This window comes from Nannospalax galili, unplaced genomic scaffold (assembly GCF_000622305.1).
Source record: "Nannospalax galili isolate Female #2095 unplaced genomic scaffold, S.galili_v1.0 scaffold441, whole genome shotgun sequence".
Classification (NCBI taxonomy): Eukaryota; Metazoa; Chordata; class Mammalia; order Rodentia; family Spalacidae; genus Nannospalax; species Nannospalax galili.
The window spans coordinates 3530293-3549883 of NW_008348089.1; the positions used below are offsets into that span (position 1 = coordinate 3530293).

The following is a 19591-nucleotide window of genomic DNA, read 5'->3' on the forward strand; positions in this document are numbered from 1 at the left end:
AGCAGCAAAAGAAAAACAACAAGTCACATACAAAGGAAAGCCCATCAGAATTACAGCTGATTTATCAATGCAAACTATGAAAGCAAGAAGAGCCTGGACCAAGGTATTTCCAGGTCTACATGAGAATAGATGCCAGCCCAGAGTACTTTACCCAGCAAAAATGTCTGTTATAGTTGAGGGGGAAAGAAAAATCTTCCATGATATGAATAGCCTGAAAGAATAAATGTCCACAGAATCAGCCCTTCAAAGAATACTTGAAGCAATACAGAGAGCAGAGAGAGAAAGAGCTATACCCCAGGGTCAACAAAATAAAAGTAAAGGTATAATCTAGGAAACACAAAATTAGACAGAGAACACAAACAGCAATCAAAATGATGGCAACCAATACATATATTTCAGTAATAACCTTAAATATCAATGGACTGTACTCCTTAGTCAAAAGACAGGCTAAGTGAATGGATTAAGAAACAAAATCCATCTCTTTGATGTCTGAAAGAAACCCATCTCAACTTCAAGGACAGGCACTACCTTAAGGTAAAAGGATGGAAAAAATATACCAAGCAAATGGTACTAAGGAAAAAGCAGTTGTTGCAATTCTAATATCTGACAAAATAGACTTTAAACTAAAACTAATCAGGAAAGATAAAGAGGGCCACTTCATTCTGAACAAAGGAACAGTTAATCAAGAAGATATTATAATCCTTAACATACATACACTTTAAGACACAAAAAAACAAAAACAGGACTTTAAGACACAGATTAACCCCAACACAGTAATAGTAGGAGACCTCAGTACCCCACTATCTCCATTAGACAGGTCAACTGGACAAAGAATAAACAGAGAGACATCTGAATTTAAAAAAACCATATATCAAGTGGACTTAACAGACATCTACCAAGTATTCCACCCAAGCACAAAAGGACATACTTTCTACTTATCCAGCACCCTATTAAACTTTCTCAAAAACTGACCACATACTGGGACACAAAACAAACCTCAACAAACACAAAAAATTGAAATAATTCCATGCATTCTATCAGACCACAATGCAATAAAGCTCAAAATCAACACTGGACAAAACCATAGTCATGACACCAACTCATGGAAGTTGAACAATGCACTCCTAAACAATGTATAAGTCAAAGGAATAATTAAGAAAGAAATAAAAGAATTCCTGGAATTCACCAAAAAAGACAGTAGAACACAACACAACCCCTGGGACACATTAAAAGCAGTCCTAAGAGGGAATTTTATAACTCTAAGTGCCTACATTAAAAAATTAGAAAGAGCCCAAATAAATGACCTAACACTGCAACTCAAGACACTGGAAAGGCAAGAACAAATGAAACCCAAAACCAGCAGAAGAGAAGAAATAACAAAAATTAGAGCAGAAATTAATGAAATAGAAATAAAGAAAACAACACAAAGAATCAATGAATCTAAGAGCTGGTTCTTTGAAAAACTAAACAAGATAGACAGACTCAGCCCAGTTAACCAAAAGAAAGAAAGAGCAAATCCAAATCAACAAAATCAGAAATGAAAGGGGAAACATCACAATGGACACCCAGAAGATCCAGACCATTATAAGAGAATATTCTAAAAACCAATATGCTATTAATCTGAAAATTTAAAAGAAATGCATGGATATCTGAAATCATGGGAATCACCAAAGTTAAACTAAGAAGAGATTAATAGTTTAAACAGACCCATAACATATAAGGAAATCGAAATAGTAATACAAAGCCTCTTCCCAAAAGCCCAGGCCCAGATGGATTTACAGAAGAATTCTACCAGACATTTAAAGAAGACCTCCAACCAATACTACTTAAATTATTCAAAATTCTAGAAACAGAGGGAGAACTCCCAAATTCCTTCTATGAATCCAGCATCACTCTAAAACTCAAACCGGGTAAAGACACATAACCCCAAAAGAAATCTGTAGACGCATATCTTTAATGAACATAGATGCAAAAATTCTCAACAAAATACTTGCAAACCACATACAGACATATATCAAAAAGATCATTCACCACTATCAAATAGGCTTTATCCCAGAGGTGCAGGGATGGTTCAATATACGCAAGTCAATAAACATCGTTAATCATATAAATGGACTCAAAGACAAAAACCACATTGTCATATCAATAGATGCAGAAAAGGCTTTTGACCTCAACATAATTAAAGCTATATGGAACAAACCCATAGCCAACATCATTCTAAATGGAGAAAAACTGGAAGCATTTCCATTAAAATCAGGAACCAGACAAGGATGTCCACTATCTCCACTCCTTTTCAATATAGTGCTTGGAACTCTTGCTAGAACAATAAGACAGGAGAAGGAAATTAAAGGAGTACCAGTTGGAAAAGAAGAGGTCAAACTATCACTATTTGCAGATGATATGATACTATACCTAAGAGATCCCTAAAGTTCTGCCATACAAGTCCTAGAACTGATCAACACTTTCAGTATAGTGGCAGATTATAAAGTCAATCTACAAAAACGAGTAGCCTTTCTATATGCCAACAACAAGCAATTGGAGAAAGAATAGAGGAAAATGCTCCCATTCACAATTGATGCAAAAAATAAAAATAAAATATCTTGGAATAAATCTGACCAAAGACACCAAAGATCTCTACAATGAAAATTTTAAATCATTAAAGAAAGAGATTGAGGAAGACACTAGGAGATGGAAGGACCTCCCATGCTCATGGATTGGAAGAATTAATATTGTGAAAATGACCATCCTATCAAAAGCGATATACAGATTCAGTGCAATCCCAATCAAAATCCCCATGTCATACATCACAGAACAAGAAAAATAAATGTTCTTTAATTCATATCGAAGCACAAAAGACCCCAGATAGCCAAAGCAACCCTGAGCAAAAAAAGCAATGCTGGAGGGATTACTATACCAGCTCTCAAAGTATACTACAGAGCTATAGTCATAAAAACAGCACAGTACTCGGACAAAAAAAAGATACATAGATCAATGGACATCATTGAAGATTCAAACCTGAGTACACACAATTTCAGCCACCTGATATTTGACAAAGGTGCGAAGAACACGCAGTGGAGGAAAGACAGCAATTTAACAAATAGTGCTCCAAAACTGGATCTCCACCTGTAGGAGAATGAAACTATATCCCTATCTTTCACCTTGCACAGAACTCAACTCTAAATGGATCAAAGACCTTAATGTGAAACTGGAAACTCTGAAACTATTAGAAGAAAACATTGGCAATCACTTAAAAGATGTGTGTAGGAAAGGATCTTCTAAATCGGACAGAACTTGCTCAGGAATTAAGGTCAGCAATCAACAAGTGGGACCTTGTTAAACTAGAAAGCTTCTGTACAGCAAAAGAAACAATCAAAAAACCAAAGAGAAAACCCACAGAATGGGAAAAAGTCTTCACCAGTGACACATCTCACAGAGGTTTAACATCCAGAATATATAAAGAACTCAGAAAACAAAGAATTGAGAAACCAAATGACCCAATGAAAAGATGGGCTAAAGGTCTAAACAGAGAGTTCCCAAAGGAAGAAATAAAGATGACTAAGAAACATCTTAAAAAGTGCTCAACATCATTAGTAATTAGGAAACTGCAAATTAAACCCACCCTAGGGTATCACCTTACCCCAATCAGACTGGCTAGGATCAAGAGAACAAATGATACCAAATGCTGGTGAGGATGTAGAGAAAGGGGAATGCTCTTTCACTGCTGGTGGATTGCAAACTTGTGCAGTCTCTATGTAAAACAGTGTGGAAAACTCTTAGAAAACTAAAAATGAACCTACCATATGACCTGGTTATACCACTCCTTTGGACTAGTTATACCAATCCTAAAGGACTCATCCTATTGTAGAACACTTGTACAACCATGTTTGTTGCTGCTCTTTTCACAATAGCTAAGAGATGGAAGCAACCTAAGTGTCCCTCAACTGATGAGTGGTTAACAAAAATGTGGTAAATTCAGCAGTAAAGAAAGATGAAATAATGAAATTTGTAGGTTAATGGATGGATCTAGAAACTGTAATAGTAAGTGAAGTAACACAGACTCAGAAAAACAAATGATGCATGTTCTCCCTCATATGTGGCTCCAAGCACCGAATCCTTTTAAATTCCAGGCCCTTTTATAAGATGATGATATACAGAAGTCCCTTCTGCATGAAATAACTACCATCATCACTACTTCAGCTGAACCTGATTGCTAAACATATTCACAATTGGGCTTGTTGATGGTTGTGCTCATTCATTTAAAGAGGGCCAAGCAGGTCATTGGACCCTCATCGCATTATCCAGCCACTCTTCCCAGCCAACTGAATGTAATTTGACCCTAATCACACATGGCCTCCTGGATTTGGGGAGGGCTAAAGTATACAATCTGGGGAAGGCTAGGAAGAGAAGGCATGACCCATTGCTGGGTAAAGGCTTTCCAGTGTGCATACCCTCATGTCATACGTACAGTTCAGCAACCCCTCAGTTATCTCGGTAAGTAAGCTCAATAAATTCAATGGTTCCCCAGTAAAACTTTAATCAAACATTGGCTTGGCACTAGAACCTTAAAAGAGATTAAGTATTGCTTAACATCCCCTGAAAAAGAAGTCTCACAACAGATGGAAAATTTATTTGTTAATGCTATTGTGTCTCATAATTATTTTTTAAACTATTTTATTGTTTTTGTTTTATGTGTATGAGTTTATTGCCTGCATGTATGTGAGTGTACCCGTGTCATGCAATGCTGTGGAGGTCAGAAGAGGGCTTTGGATTCCCCTCGAACTGGAGTTAAGGACAAAGCCTTCGAGGGGGAACTGACACTGATTCTAAGTACTCCAACAGCTATCAAAATACCTGAAAGCAAATCCTGAGACCTGCCTTGGAAGACAAAAGAAAAATGAGGAGGAAACCAGTAGAGGGATGCTTTTGGAAGCCCTTGTCAAGAAATTCCAATGATCTCTGATATGCATATTTGAAAATTTCCCTGTTCTGACTTTTTTCTTTTTCCCTGTCTAGAACTTGTAATGCTCATTACTCTTGCCTTTACTTCTCCTTCACATCTCCTATTCATGATTCAAAAACTTTCTTTTGCCCTTAGAGATAAGAGTTATGCAATTTGGGAGTCTTTTAGATAGACCCACTGGAGGGGTACTCCAATTGCCTCACTCTGTGTCCCTGTTCAGCATGAAAGAAGCCAGAGCAGTCTGCATCCCTGTTCCCTATTGGCAACCCCAAAGAAAAGTAGCCAGTTTCTTGGCTAAAAGTCAAATTGTTCTTAGGCCTCTTAGCAACATACTCTGTTCCAAAGGCCAAAAATGTCAAAAGTATTTGGGAGCTTGTATCTAATCCTTAAAAGATTTTAGGGTTATCTCTTCAGAGGGGGTAATATAGAGTAGTCAAAAGCCCCATAAATATCAATAAATAAATCAAAGAAGAAGAGAGAGTACATGAAGTTATCAGAAAAAAGTGATGAGGAGATATGGGAGGAATTGGAGGGGAAGGAGTAGGCATGGATCTGATCAAAACACCTTATATGCACGTATGAAATTCTCAAAAAATTATTTACTTAAAAGAAATTGAGAGGGAAAGGAGGGGACATAGGAGTAGTGGGTGGGGAACTGAAAAACATGTCAATAATGTAAAGAAAATGCACATATATGAAATTATTAAAAATAAAAATTTAAAAACCCTAAAAAAGGTCATTAGTCCAGATTATGTTTGTTAATAAAAGTCATTCTTGGGCTGGGCGTGGTGGCCCACGCCTTTAATCCCAGCACTCGGGAGGCAGAGGCAGGCCGATCTCTGTGAGTTCAAGGCCAGCCTGGTCTACACAGTGAGACCCTTTCTTAAAAAAGACCCCTAAGAAATTTATTTATTATTTTTATTTTATGTGTATGAGTATATTGCCTGCATGTCAGTAACTGCACCTGTGCCATGCAGTTCCTGCCGAGGTCGAAAGAGGTATCAGATTCCCCTGGAACTGGAGTTACAGGCAGTTGTTAGCTGGGAACTGAACACAGGTCCTCTGCAAGAGCAGCCAGTACTCTTAACTACTGAGCCATCTCTCCAGCCCCTAGATATACAATTTTTAAACTTATTTTATTTTATTGATAGCATCTCCTATAGTCCCAGCCTGCCTGGAACCCATTATGTAGACCAGGCTGCATTACATTACAGAACTCTGCCTGCCTCTGCTGGGATTAAAGGTGTATACCACCACATCTAGATATCTAGATATATTAGAATATATCTAATGCTAGATTATGAAAAGATATAACCTCCGTCTTCTGTCTTCTCTCTCCCTTTCTCCCTCTCTCTCTCTCTCATTTTTTATCTCTATATCTCTCCTTTGCCTTTCTGGAATTCGCTCTACTACTTAGCTTATAATATTAGCTCAAGTCAATAAGCAGTTTTTGAATCAGGGCCACTAGTTCAGAAAGTACTATGTACTATATAATAACGTTTTACCTCTTTCAAACCACAGATAACATACGGGAATTTTCTCGGAGAACTCAGACCTGCTGAAAAGTTTCAAGAACTGAGACTAATAATGGTGAATTTTAGGGAAAAGAAATTACTCAGAATGATAACGGTAGGAAACTGTCTGCTGCAGAAGGTAAATAACCCTTCTTGCAGCAAGATGTTTAATAAAACGTGCAGGACTCGCGATGTATAGCTTGGATTTTGCTTCGTGTGATATTAGTAAATGTAAGCTGTCTGTGCGTATTTCCTTCTATGATTTCAATGATAGTTTTGAGCAGTATCTTTTCATTCTTTTCCTGTTTGATTTTTGCTTCAATTGGCTCCGTTTCATACTGTTCCTTCCTCTGGAAGGTCTTTTCTTGCTCAAGAGTTTCATACGTGTATATAATATGTTTTGGTCAAATTAAAGGTTTTTCAAAATTGTCAATCTCTTTATGAATGCTTCTTAACCAGTGTTTTGGGTTTAATTTTTCAGGAATAGTCATTAACTTGATTGATAAAAACATATATTATTTAATCCAAAGTGTTTTCTGCTGTTTGATGCAAATTGCTTTTCACATCACTGCTAAAGACAACTGGGCTGTCAGTTATGCTTTCCGATATCAGTTGAGAGAATTATCCTCATTCATTCAGAGATCCTAAAACATGAAAGATTGCATGCTTATAAAACCTAGAGAAACAATGACTCCAGCTTTGTCACAAACTTCCAGTCTTACATTTCTACAAGGTTATTGAATTATTTTCTGGCAAACTAGATAGAAACATGCTGTATTGCATATTTTATTTTTTAATTGAATTTTTGTACATTTCATACAGAAAAGCTAATCATCTTTATAACCCCTTCTCCATTGGCCCCTTGTCATGCCCCCCACTTGAATTCATACATTATGTCATTTGTATTAAGGCCTATCATGTCAAGGTAGTGTCCCCAGATGTCCCTCAGTGCAGTTCATCCACAGAGATCTAGCCAATCTACCTAAAGTCCCTCCCTTTAAGAAGATCAGCTCTTCCTCACCCAGCAGCAATCAGCTGCTCATAATTCTTTGACTAAGATTGAGGCCTGCTGTCCATTTTCAGAGCTCTGTGCTGGGCTTTTGTCTGCTTGAGTTTGCATGGGTCTTGTGCATGCTGACACCACTGCTGTAGGTTCCTATGAGTCTCTAAGCTCTATACATACCTCTCCAGCTATGTGTATTTGGTTAGGTTTAGAGTACTACATATAAGTTTCCTCCCACTGAGACAGCTTTAAGTCCAATTAGGCAGCTGTTGATTGCCTCCAAGCTAAAAGTGCCACTACTCACCAATGTAGTTTGCTGTGCTGGTCACTGATGTGGTTTTTAGGCCTTGAAGCTGGAGTTAGACCTTCCATTGATGTTCTCCATTACCAGCTTGCATAGCGCTCTCCAAAGCTATGAGAGCCAGCCTTCAGGGGAGGTGGTTTCCAGGTCAGGTCCAGCTCCATTGCTCCAAATCCTGAGTCCGAAGTATGCCCTGTCTTCAGCAATAGGGTCTTACCTTCAAGTTCTGGGAGGCAATCAAGGGCTGTGGCAATAGCCTGTGTAATTTGGGAGTCTCTTGGACTATGCTGGCCAACAGCTCAAAGGAAGGTTTCTCCTGTTTGGCACTGTTTCTTGTTATGTAGTCCAGATAAACACACGGACTCATGAGATATTTTATGTGTAATTCTTCAGTAGATTTTTGGACTAATGTGAGTTCCTCTTGTTTTTTATACTAGCTAGACATTATTTATCTCTCTTCTTTCTCTTCCTGTTTTATTCTCCCTCCCCACCCTCCCCATTTAAAGTGTCCCAATTTTCTCCCATTTCTTCCTTGATAATTCCTGTGGCTACTATGGTCCTACCTCTCTTGAGCTCATTCTTCCCCTTTATCCCCATAGTTCCTTTAATAGCCCTCTCTCAACCCTCCCATTTAACTACCCCCATACATGTAAATATTTCTCTCTTAGGAACACCTGTTTCTTACTGTTCTCTTTCAGGTTCTTTCTTTCCTTTTACCTCCTTGGTTCTCCTCCATTTTTCTGGTTCCTGTACTTACAACATGGTATATACTCACATATAAGGATTTGGTACCAGGACCCACAAACGAAGGAGAACATATATCTTTGCTTTTTCTGAGTTGGTGCTACTTCACTTAGTATAACATCTTCTAGTTCCATCCACTTACCTGCAAATTTCATTATTATTGGATATTTAATGTAGGGCAACTGGGGTGCGTATTTTTTTAAAGGATATTTTAAAAGCTTTAAAGAACACCCTGCCAGAATGAAAGAATGAAATTTCCTGAAATTAGCTGAGTGGTGTGCATCGTACGGACCCAGAGCATCTAGAATGTCCTCAGAAGGCACTTCTTAATGAACTGCTGAGTGAGTACATACTTCAATAGAGATCCTACATTCTGTTTTAAGCCCGACCAAGGCAGGCAAGGAAGAATGACCAATGAGAGTGCTCTGCGTAAGGCTGGTTTGTGTTCCTCAGGGATCTTGTACTTCTCTCAACATGGCCTCTCATGCCTTTCTTTTCATATATTGGCAACTATTTTCCATTTTATTTTCATGAGTATTAAGATTAGATTTATAACACAATGATGTTTCCAATAGTGTATTTTTAAACCATCATGTGAAAAAAAATCAGATAACATAGTTGGTCATTTTGTTAGTTACTTTTCTGTTGCTATAATGAAGCACCATGACCAAGGCAACTTGCAGAAGGAAGAGTTTATTTGACTTAAGGTTCCAGAGGGATAAGATCCCATTCTGGCAGGGAGGCATGGTGACAGAAGTGGCCAGAGCAGAAAGCTGAGCACTCACATCTTCAAGCAGGCACAGGAAGCAGAGAGACAGAGACTGGAAATGGCACATGGTTACGAACTCTCAAAGCCCATCCCAGTAAAAATTTCTTCAGTAAGGCCCCATCTCATAAACCTCGAAAACATCACCAATCAAGTGGGGTCAGGTATTCAAATACTACGGGGGACATTGTTATTCAAACCACCACAATCATTTATGGTTATTTACACTTGCATAACTCAGCCAGTCAAAAGGGAAATAGCAATCTTCATGGTGTACTCAGGGAGAAGTCGATGCCAACTGACAAGATAGAGAGTCAGAGAGACTAGCAGAGATGGGGTCTGCCTTACCTTCATTCTCTCTTTTTCTCAAGTTCTAAGAAATATTTCTGTGGTTTTGGTTGCAATAGAAAACAAAGTCATCTGTATGTGATATCATAAAGAAAAATCCTCTTCGGTTTCCAATCCAATAACACAGGAACCTCATAATCATAATATATTTTGTCTAAACTAAGAAGAGTTGATTCTGATTCAAAACTCAGAGTAGCTAAGCACAGGGCCCATGAAATGGAATCTGGGCTGGAAATTTAAGCTCTTTTTGGCAACATGGATATAGAAATTTAGATAACTTGTGTACCTTCATAAATCTTTATAATTAGATGGACATGGTGAAGCATGCCTTTATTCCCAACATTCTGGAGGTGGAGGCTGGTGGACCTCTGTGAGATTGAGGCCAGCCTGGTGCACATAGAGTTTTCCAGGCCAGCTGGAGCTACAGGAAGACCTTGTCTCAAAAATAAATAAAATAAAATAAAAGTCCTTATAATTAGCATATCTCATTGGGTTTTATAATGATTAAATTAATTAACACATGACCTTCTCAGAACAGGTGGAATCAAATGAAGCTACTAATGTTGGTCATTACCTGGTTTCCCCTCCAGACCCGGTAGCCCTCACTCTCCTGCTCTGTTCAGAAAGACTTAAAGCCTGCATTAATTGGGCTCTGTTGCCTTCTGACTTATGGTTGTATTTGTAAATGGAGAAAAGTGGAAAGATCTGGAAAAGTAACAGGAGTGAGACTGGAGTGTTCTCTGTTTCTTCCTGTCTGGCTGTGGTTTGGGTAATGATTCACTTTTTCTGCTATCTTACTGTGCTGGAGTTCACAGCTCCCAGGAGAGCATCCTCTCCTCTGGCTCCTGCTGCTGAATTTGGAAGGTGCTGTTCCCTCTGCAGATCCCTTCAGACTCCATGAAACCAAACTCTTTCCTGTGCAACCAGGTGCTGGTGCTGCAATATCCTTTGTTGATTCCTTTAACTGTAACCACATTATTGTTGCTTAATTATTATTTCATTCTCTTCAATGAACTGAGTATCTAGCTTATTGCCTCCAGGGTCACATATACTATAGTCCTGAATTATTTGATTTCAATTATTTCTACCAGGACAATAAAATATCATTATAATGATAAAAATGGGGTTTCAAAACTGAGGTAAAGACAGTCAATTTCATAACCTGTCTGGAACTGATAGTATAAATAGTCTAAAAAATAAAAAGGGGTGGGTAGAGCTGAAACTGGTTTTCTCTTGTCAAACCATAAAAGTCATATCTCTTCCTCAGGGGTCTTACACATGGGACTTTCTTTTTTTTGGGAAAGTGTTGGAGATAAGCTCTTGCAATAAGAGAAGAGAGTAGTCTTTACATAGCCAAGTCGAGTCCAGTTGTAGATTAAAGTCCTAGTTCTGTGGTAGCTGTGTAATTCATCAAGAGTTTGGAGTAACTGGGTGGACTGAGGGGGAGTGTGATTCTCAGTTTGGATAGAGGAAGCTTTCAAGGCCTCATAAAGTCAGGCCTAGAAATATGCATATAGGAAATAAATAAGGACAGCGCCAGATTCCATTTCCATAAATGAATGGGGAAGCATGTGAAATTATTATACACTGTGGCTGTAAACTGTGGGGGTGTTATAACAACCTTTCATTCAATTGGGCACCCAGCTGATAAGTTCATTTCAGATGACAGGGAAGGCAAACTGTCCTTCCCTCTACTCACTGTCCTCATTCAGGATCTGTGCAGGGCTGAACTTGCAGGAAACAGACAATTGTGCCTTGTGAAGGTGAACCTAGGGTAAGTGGCATTAACACCACAGGAAGCACTAACATTTCATGAACAAAATAGCAATCGTTTTATTCAGCCTGGAAATGAATTTAAAATAATTGGCTCTATGAAGCTTTCCCAATAAAACTAACTTTCATCTTACTCAGAGTTAAACATTTCCAATTCTCAAGTCAAATAGCATCCCATAGGCACCCCAATCTTACTCTTACCACAGCAGGAGTGGAGAGTGTAATGCAACCTGTAGGGGAAGGAGTTAAACAGTTTGGAGCTAAGATTTTCAAGATTTCAATTTCAAGGCCACTCTTCCATCTTATACAATATTTCAACTTGTAGATGATTTGGACTACTCTTTCATATTTGGGGGATTAGAGTAGGTCATATTTATTGTGAGTACTGTGATTATTGAATAAGATAACTTATGTAATGGACTTAATAGAGTGTCTGGCATATAGTAAATAACAAATCTTAGCTGTTTCATCTTATATGTGTCTATGAAATTTTATACATACCCAAGATTAGGATCTATTTGTTCTATGTCCATTAGCATGTCTATCCTATACCAAGCACTAAATAATTATTGCTTAACAACTGAATAAGGTTAACTGACCTTAAAATTTTGTTCTCCTTTCTAAAAGAAAACCAAAACTTATACATTGTCTTTTATGGAGCTTTTCACAAGATTTTCCACTAGAAAACAATTATTAATTTCTGTACTTCAAATGTCAATTTTTAAACTATTAGCATACATGTCTAACTCAGGTACATACAGAAGCACATTTAAGATGTCAAACATTCATAAAATAATGGTCAAAAGTGAGACCCTTATTAAAACACAACTAGGAATAAATTATAAATACCCCAAAGAGGGAATAGACTACTTGTTTTCTTTTGTACAGACTATTCAGATAATTTTAAGGCAATTAAATTATGTTTAGGAGTGCTTGATTCATATTAAACAATGCATGGGGAGCTGCTGGTGTCCAACTGTAATGAATACCCAGTTTCATCAGCGTATCAAATAGACTAATTCTGCAATTCACTTTGCCTATGAGATCCTTTTCTTTTTAAGAAGATTTATTTGATATTTTAAAATTATTTGTATGTGTGTGGATCTGTGTGTGGGCATGTACACATTAGTGCAGGTACCCCTGGAGGTCAGAGGCTTCTGATCCCCTGGAGCTGGAGTTACAGGCTGATGTGAGCCACCTGACATGGGTGCTGGGAATTGAACTCAGGGCAACTACAAGAACAGTGTGCTCTCTTAAGTTCTGAATCATCTCTCCAGCCTGAGATCTTTTTTGAGTATATGTATATACTTTAAGAAGCTTCTATAATGGTACGTGTGGCTTTTCCTAAAGGCCTTTGGTGTTACTTACCCCTCCCCACACACTCTCTTTTGTCCTGTCCTCCCATTCCCCACCCTTCCTACTCTAATGTCCCCCTTCATATCATTACATTCTACCAGGGGTCCCATAAGTCCTCAAATAATACTGGCCATTGCCCTGTGCTTGCTTACCCACTAGAACTATGTGCATGAGCTGTAGAACAAACAAGGAGAAATTAAGCTGATGCTGACTTCAGAGGCTCATCTCTACTGGTTAGTGTTCATAGTGCTGGAAGGTGCTATGCATGCTACCTGAAGGAAAAAAATAATCATCGACCTTCCCAGCTGTGAATCCTGTAAACTTAAGCAAAAATGCCCTTGAAGGATATGTCCACCAATTAAATAGTGGTATGAGTATTGTGGGTGTAACCAGTCATTCTTTAATTAGGTTTAATGTCCACTTCATAGGATGGAGCACATACTTGACACTAACATCAGGCTTAGAACCTGAGGCTAAATAGGTCACAGGACATAGAGGAGAACATAATACTAGTTTTCTACTAAATAGTTACTGTATTAATTTGACTCCTAATGACTTACTCTTATCCACATAGAGTAATGCGTCTCTCAACTCTCACCAGAGACGTTTCCTTATGTAACAGATGGTAATTATTGCAGAGACCCACAGCTGGCCAATGTGCAGAGAACAAGAGGCTTCAGAGTGCTTATCCCTGAATAGGACACCTATATAAAACTTCAGCCTCCTAAGGCTCAGGTATCATTGCAGAAGAAGGGGAGGAAAGTCTTTAAGAGCCAGAAGTGGTGGATGACTACAAGGAAACAGAAGTTTCCAGACAGCTGGTAAGTTACTCATATGATCTCACAGCAGTGGTGACAGCATGCACAAGTCCCATGCAAGCCCAAACCAGACAGATTCCAGCAAAGATATGATGAATTGGATAAGAAAACTCCAAGTCTATATATAACTGCCCGAGGGTATCATTGATAGATATTTTAAAATATCCTTCAGTAAAATACTTAAAACACCTCAACAATACACACTAAAGATCAGTCTTTAAAAATGAACATCTTAAATGTTAACTTTTATAGTTCTAAAACTGATGTAAAAACTCTAGTTCTGTTCTAGCACATCTTCAGAAAATATAAATTTGAAAAAGCAAAAAAAAAAAAAAAAAAAAAAAGAAAAAGAAAGAAAGAAACTCCAAGTCAACCTAAGGAAACTGTGGCAATCACTGCTGGGAGGGGCAGAGACAGTCTTTCCAAAAAAGGGGCTCTTGGTAGGTTAACCAGGCTCCAGTGGTTGGACCCACATTGAAGACTCTATAGGCCTTATAATAATAGAACACATTAAATTAATAAAAGGGGACAATAAGGGAGTGTGGATAGGGGAGGAGATCTAAATGCTATGAAATTATATTGTATCAAAATCACAAACCTCAATAAAAATAAAATAAGTCATGGCCTTAGGTATTGAAGCACACTGTGTAGTAACACAGGGTTAAAACTTTTAGACTAGTGGGGAAGAGTGCATATCTGTATGTGTTATGGCTATTCAAACACTAGCCACCTATGTATTGTGCTGCTTAAGAATATTTGCATTATATATTAAAGGAGAACATAAAAATGTCTGGAATGATAGTTGTTGCCTTTACTGATTTTCTAACAAATGAGCGAATTGCAACAGATTTCCCCACATGTAATCCTCGTCACAGAATCACTATATGGTGAGATCCACAGGCAGTCATGCATATTTACTTCATTGGTCAGCCATCAATCAGTAAGCAACATTGAGCTTGGAATACAGTTGATGCTCAGTAAGCATTTTTTTAAACCAGTGATGACCTTTCCTTTGAAGTAGGTCATTATTATAAATATACTGTTTATTAATACGGTACCTTTGTGTGTCACATTTATTTTTATTTGTGCCTACTATAATTCCAGTGAGGGACATGTGGGAGGGATTCCCCTTCTTATAATGTAAAGAAAACTGCAGGAAATCAGACCTAAACTATCTAAAGAAGTTTCTAACAAAAACATTGTAACGGAAAGAAAAGCCTACAGATATTCGATTCTGATTCACATAAACTGGAGGCAGGAAAATGTGACCATTGAAGCTTTCTCAGAAATCACAGTCAGGTTTTATTTAAAAAGCTCTTTTTAGCTTTTGGCTTTAATTAATAAAAAGAAATGAAAGATAAAGGAGACTCTAATGGCCCAAACCCCAAGGCTGAGATAACACTTACCAGGACAGTCACCACACGTAGAACCACACCCCGCATGTTATTCTCCAGCTTCTTGTCAGTCAGTGACCCGTTCAGACCTGTGACAGGATTCCAACAGCCAAGCTGAAAGGGAAAGTTGCTCTGGTGATTTTTCTGCTTTGAAGAACAGGTCAGTCACCTCTTTGTAGACAACACAGAAACAGCACAGTGCACGGGATAACTGGCATAGAAAAGTTTTCATTTTTAATAGCTAATGAAGCTATCAGAAATGTCATTTCCTGTCTTTAAATGTCATTATACAGCGTAAGGCAGATACAGCGTGCTTTTCGAGGCTCACCGAGGACATCTGACTTAACGAGGAGGAGTTACCTATACACCAATAACTCAGTCACCACAATGTGTTAATTGGAAAAATAATAATGCGTAGAAATCTAGCAGAATTTCTACTTTAACATATCAGTTACGGCACAAGTTAAAAAATTTTATAGCTTTAATGATCTAATTCAATTAAACATTACTTTTATTGGAAAAAAAACTTAAAAATACTGAAAATATTTTATAAGGATAGAAAATCAACAGCCTTATGTGTGGAAAGTCATGGATGAGGATTTATGTGTTTTTAAAACTATTCACAGTACCCAAAACAAAATAATTTCACTTTTCTGGCGGTACCAATTTGCATGGAATATTTTGGCAGCGTTCTTTCCGTGAAAACCACGTGAGGGCTCATTATTCTTTACTGTTCAAAGTACTCGTTTAATTTTATGCCCTCATCTAGTTCTTGCCTCTTGTAATACATAAATCTGAGGGCTACTTGTTTTTAAAGTACTGCCTTCAAATGTCAGGAAGATCAAAGCTGATGAGTCTCAATCATTAACAAGGAAGAAAGAAAGGCACGTGAGGCCCCGGTTAGCAGACAGGCAGCCAAGAGACAATGCCCTGTGCCTACTGGAAGCGATTTCCAGCGCTGGACTCCAGGCCAGCCTCGCAAGCCTTCACACCGGAACCTTTTCTCTGTTTCTACATTGTAGAAATGCAACCCAACTTCAGTTATATCTGTAGTCAATTTCAATTAACTGAATGATTATAGGGGCCACTGGTTCCTTGTGTGGTTTCCTCCTGATGACTCTGATTTATTTCCTTGTACCGAGTTTTGTACGTGGCTTCCAAAGTCATCAAGACACTGGCAAGAGTCCCTCAAAAATAAATGATGTAGGTGCTTCTTATTAAAACTCAAGTGTCTCTTTGAGTTCCCAGAAGGTGTTTAATTAAGAAAACGGAAATGTACACAATATATCGTGAGGGAAGGGGATGTCACAATATAATCAGCAAAGCCAGGGTTTTCGTTACTAAAATAATTTGGAAAAGGCTGATAATTGTTGGTTTCAACTGTAAAAGCACATTAAATTCATACCACGATATGTCATTCTTAGTTACATAAAAAGTCTAATTAGAACTTGGATCCAATTAGCAAGTCCAAATGTGTTGAGAAGTCTAATTATCAGAGCTAGTGTAGTCCTCTGCCAAGTTTAAAACCTTATGGAAATCCTTTGAGCTTTTGTTCTTTGCTGAGGTCTCCCAGAGTCTATCTTCATGGCATTCCTTGGCATGCACTTTGTCTAATCACTTCAAGAGGATTTTATTTTCCTAGAACAAATATTCATGGGGAAATGACAATGACAACGTTAGTGAAATCCTAAGTCTCTACTTCTCACCAGTCGAGCAAAGATTTCCAAATGGCATTGGAGGACAGTATCCCTTTCATGAGAATATAGCCAAGCAGCCTAGGCAAACACACACATTTGTTTTTGCCTCTTGTGGTGTTTTCTGTTGTTCTTGTGTTTGATTTTTTTAAGTTTGGTTCAACCACAGTCACTTTGCCTAGAGAGCTGACATCTATTACTGCCAACTTGACCTTGTCATTCTGGCCGGGGGTTGATGCTTGAGGCTGCACTAACAGACTTTAAAAACTCAAGTTCCAAGCTTCGCTAAGTCATGACCTCCTTTAAATATAACTAAATACAGTCAACAATTTAGAAATTCGAATGGCCTCTCTTATTTATAAGTTTGAAAAGAGCATTTGGAGTAAGTAAATATATATGCCAGTCTCAGAACTCCACAGTGGCTTGAACAGTATTTCTGCTCTATGGGGTCTCCTCTCATTTTGTTCTTTAACTTTCTTATTATGTAAGACCACCCCACAAATATATGCATTTATTCATATATAATATTGCAAGACAACAGTTATTTCTTGTCTGACCATTTTTCCACTTTCTGTGCTGTTGTTTTCTGTCATCTTACATGTATCTTGACAATAATCCTTACAATGTTGTTCCCATCCCTTAACTGTAGGTTGGATTTTAAAATTAGTGAATTCTTCCTATTAAAAAAAATACTTATTTTCTATACTGAATGCATTCAGGAAGCATTTTTCAATACTTTTATATGTCAGCCAGAGTGTCGATCTCTTTATGTGGGATTTTATTTAAGCATCACAACTTTTTGAGATGGTGCTGTTACTGTTAGTATTTGAAATCGAACCAAGGTTTCATGGGTATCTACTAAAAGATGAAACTAGGATTTCAATGAATTCTGCTTAAAGTCCAATTTCAGGATTTTTAAATGAATTTTTGTTTTATGCCTTATGAATCCTTTTCATAGACACGATCCAATTAAAATGGCAGGGAAGATATTTTTGTTTCTATGTTAAGGAAATTGAGGTTGAGAATTGTGAAGTGGTTTGCTCAACAGATTTTTCAAAAAAAATTATGATCATAATTTTATAACAATTATTTAAACATACATGCTGTACAATGGGTCAACCAAAAAGATTTTCCTTGCATTAATTCATTTACTTCTCAAATTCCTTTAAGGGAGGTACTGTTCTTATCCTGTTTTACAGAATGGAATCTGGGACAGATGGTAGCTGCTCTGTTTTCTTCTCTCTCCTCCATATTAAGCACTCAAGAGGGTACTGAATACACAAGAACAGTAGAGAAATGAAGTGACTCTAGGCAATCAGAGATATTAGAACTTTGTGCTTTAAAAGATCAACTTATTTAAAATAAATGTTAAACATTTTTCATTTACTCTCAAACTAAAGACTTGTCCCAAATTGTGCAAGATGGATGAGGACATAAACAGCAGCAAAACATAGAAGAATGTTGATTCTTCATAGCAGTCTAAAGAATTTCCCAAGTTTGAAGATCTCTCAATTTTGATTCATGTCACCGGTCAATGACCACAATTCAAGCCTGAAAGGGCTTGGGGGCCCAGAGGTATAGGTGCAGAAGAAATCAGGACGCAGGGGATGCAGAGGCATGTGAACCAATGCATCCTTTATTCTAAGAATCATCCTCATTTATAGTACAACAAGAGGAAAAGAAAATCCTTGAGGATGGTGGTAAAGTTTGTCACATAGTCTTGGATCTTCAGCTGTTACTTTTATATTACTTTTGTGTTTATTGTTTATTTGCAGTACCTTCGTGCTCCCAGGGCTCAGCCCTTTTTGGAATCATATCTGCCCTTCCATGCCTATTAAACATTCTGTTCTTTACCTATAACTTTATTAGCTACACAGCTTTGTTATACAAGCTTCCTTATGTATGTTGTGTACGTTTAATAGGGTTCAAGGAACTGTCAGTGTCATGATAAAAATCACAACAGAAGAACATCCAAGTTCTCAGGGAACTGAAGTTTCCCGGTCCAGGTCTGAGTTTATTTCAGGTCAGAACTTATTCTGCATTTACTTCAGATCAGAGCTCGGGTCTTCACAGATTCATACCAACTCATCTTGCCAATGTTCACTTCAAGATATTCTGCTTGATTATAATAATTCCTTTTTTTCAATAATAAGCAATCGAAATGAGTTAGGTTCACATAGATTTAAACTGAATGAGTATCCACAAAAAGTATTATTTCTTGCAGCAGAGTAACACTGGCAGGCTGAGTGTTGGAGAAACTGCAGGAATCCCACCCAAGATGAAGGTTTTTTTTAGCAACCTTTCTGGATTCATTGCTTGAAATCAAGTTAGCTTGACATCTTGGCCGTTTGGGGGAGGTTAGTTTATCTGATTGTGTTTTTGCTTTCGTTCCTGTTTTTTAAGACATGAGACTGGAGACATGATGAAAATACATATGCAGTCTCATACTCTTCTATAAAAACAAAAAAAGACTTCTTTTTTATCTTTATGTATATGTGTGTACCTATGGATGCCAGAAGAGGGCACAAATCCACAGATCCTGGAGCTACAGGTGGTTGTAAACTACTTATGTGGGTTCTGCAACTGAACCAGTGTCCTTGAGCCATCTCTCTAGGACCATAGTATCAAATTCTTCTCAGCCAAGTGTATTCTAAATAAACATAGTAGAAGTGGCCCCTACGGCAGATGAGATATGCAGAAACTCTCACTGTTAGTGGTGAAACAAGATTCACTATCTAGAGACTGGGGAGATGCTTCAGTGAGTAAGATGCTTCATGCATAAGCATGATGACCTGAGTTCAAATCCACAGCACTGTGCCACAGCCAGGCACAAACCTGTAACCCTGGTACCGGCCAACCAGTGTAGTTTAAACAGTGAACTCCAGGTCCAGTGAAAAGATGCTGTCTCAAAAAATAATGT

At 37.9% G+C, this 19591-nt stretch overlaps 1 protein-coding gene across 2 annotated transcripts in view; it reads right to left on the minus strand.

Moving 5' to 3' along the window:
* Grid2 (glutamate ionotropic receptor delta type subunit 2) overlaps window positions 1-19591 on the minus strand; it is a 1595433-nt gene that overhangs the window by 408175 nt on the left and 1167667 nt on the right. For both annotated transcript variants that reach the window (XM_008844624.2, XM_008844623.2), the window contains exon 9: window positions 14990-15091. In XM_008844624.2, coding sequence (XP_008842846.1) covers window positions 14990-15091 — 102 coding nt within the window. The remainder of the gene's footprint in view (window positions 1-14989; window positions 15092-19591) is intronic.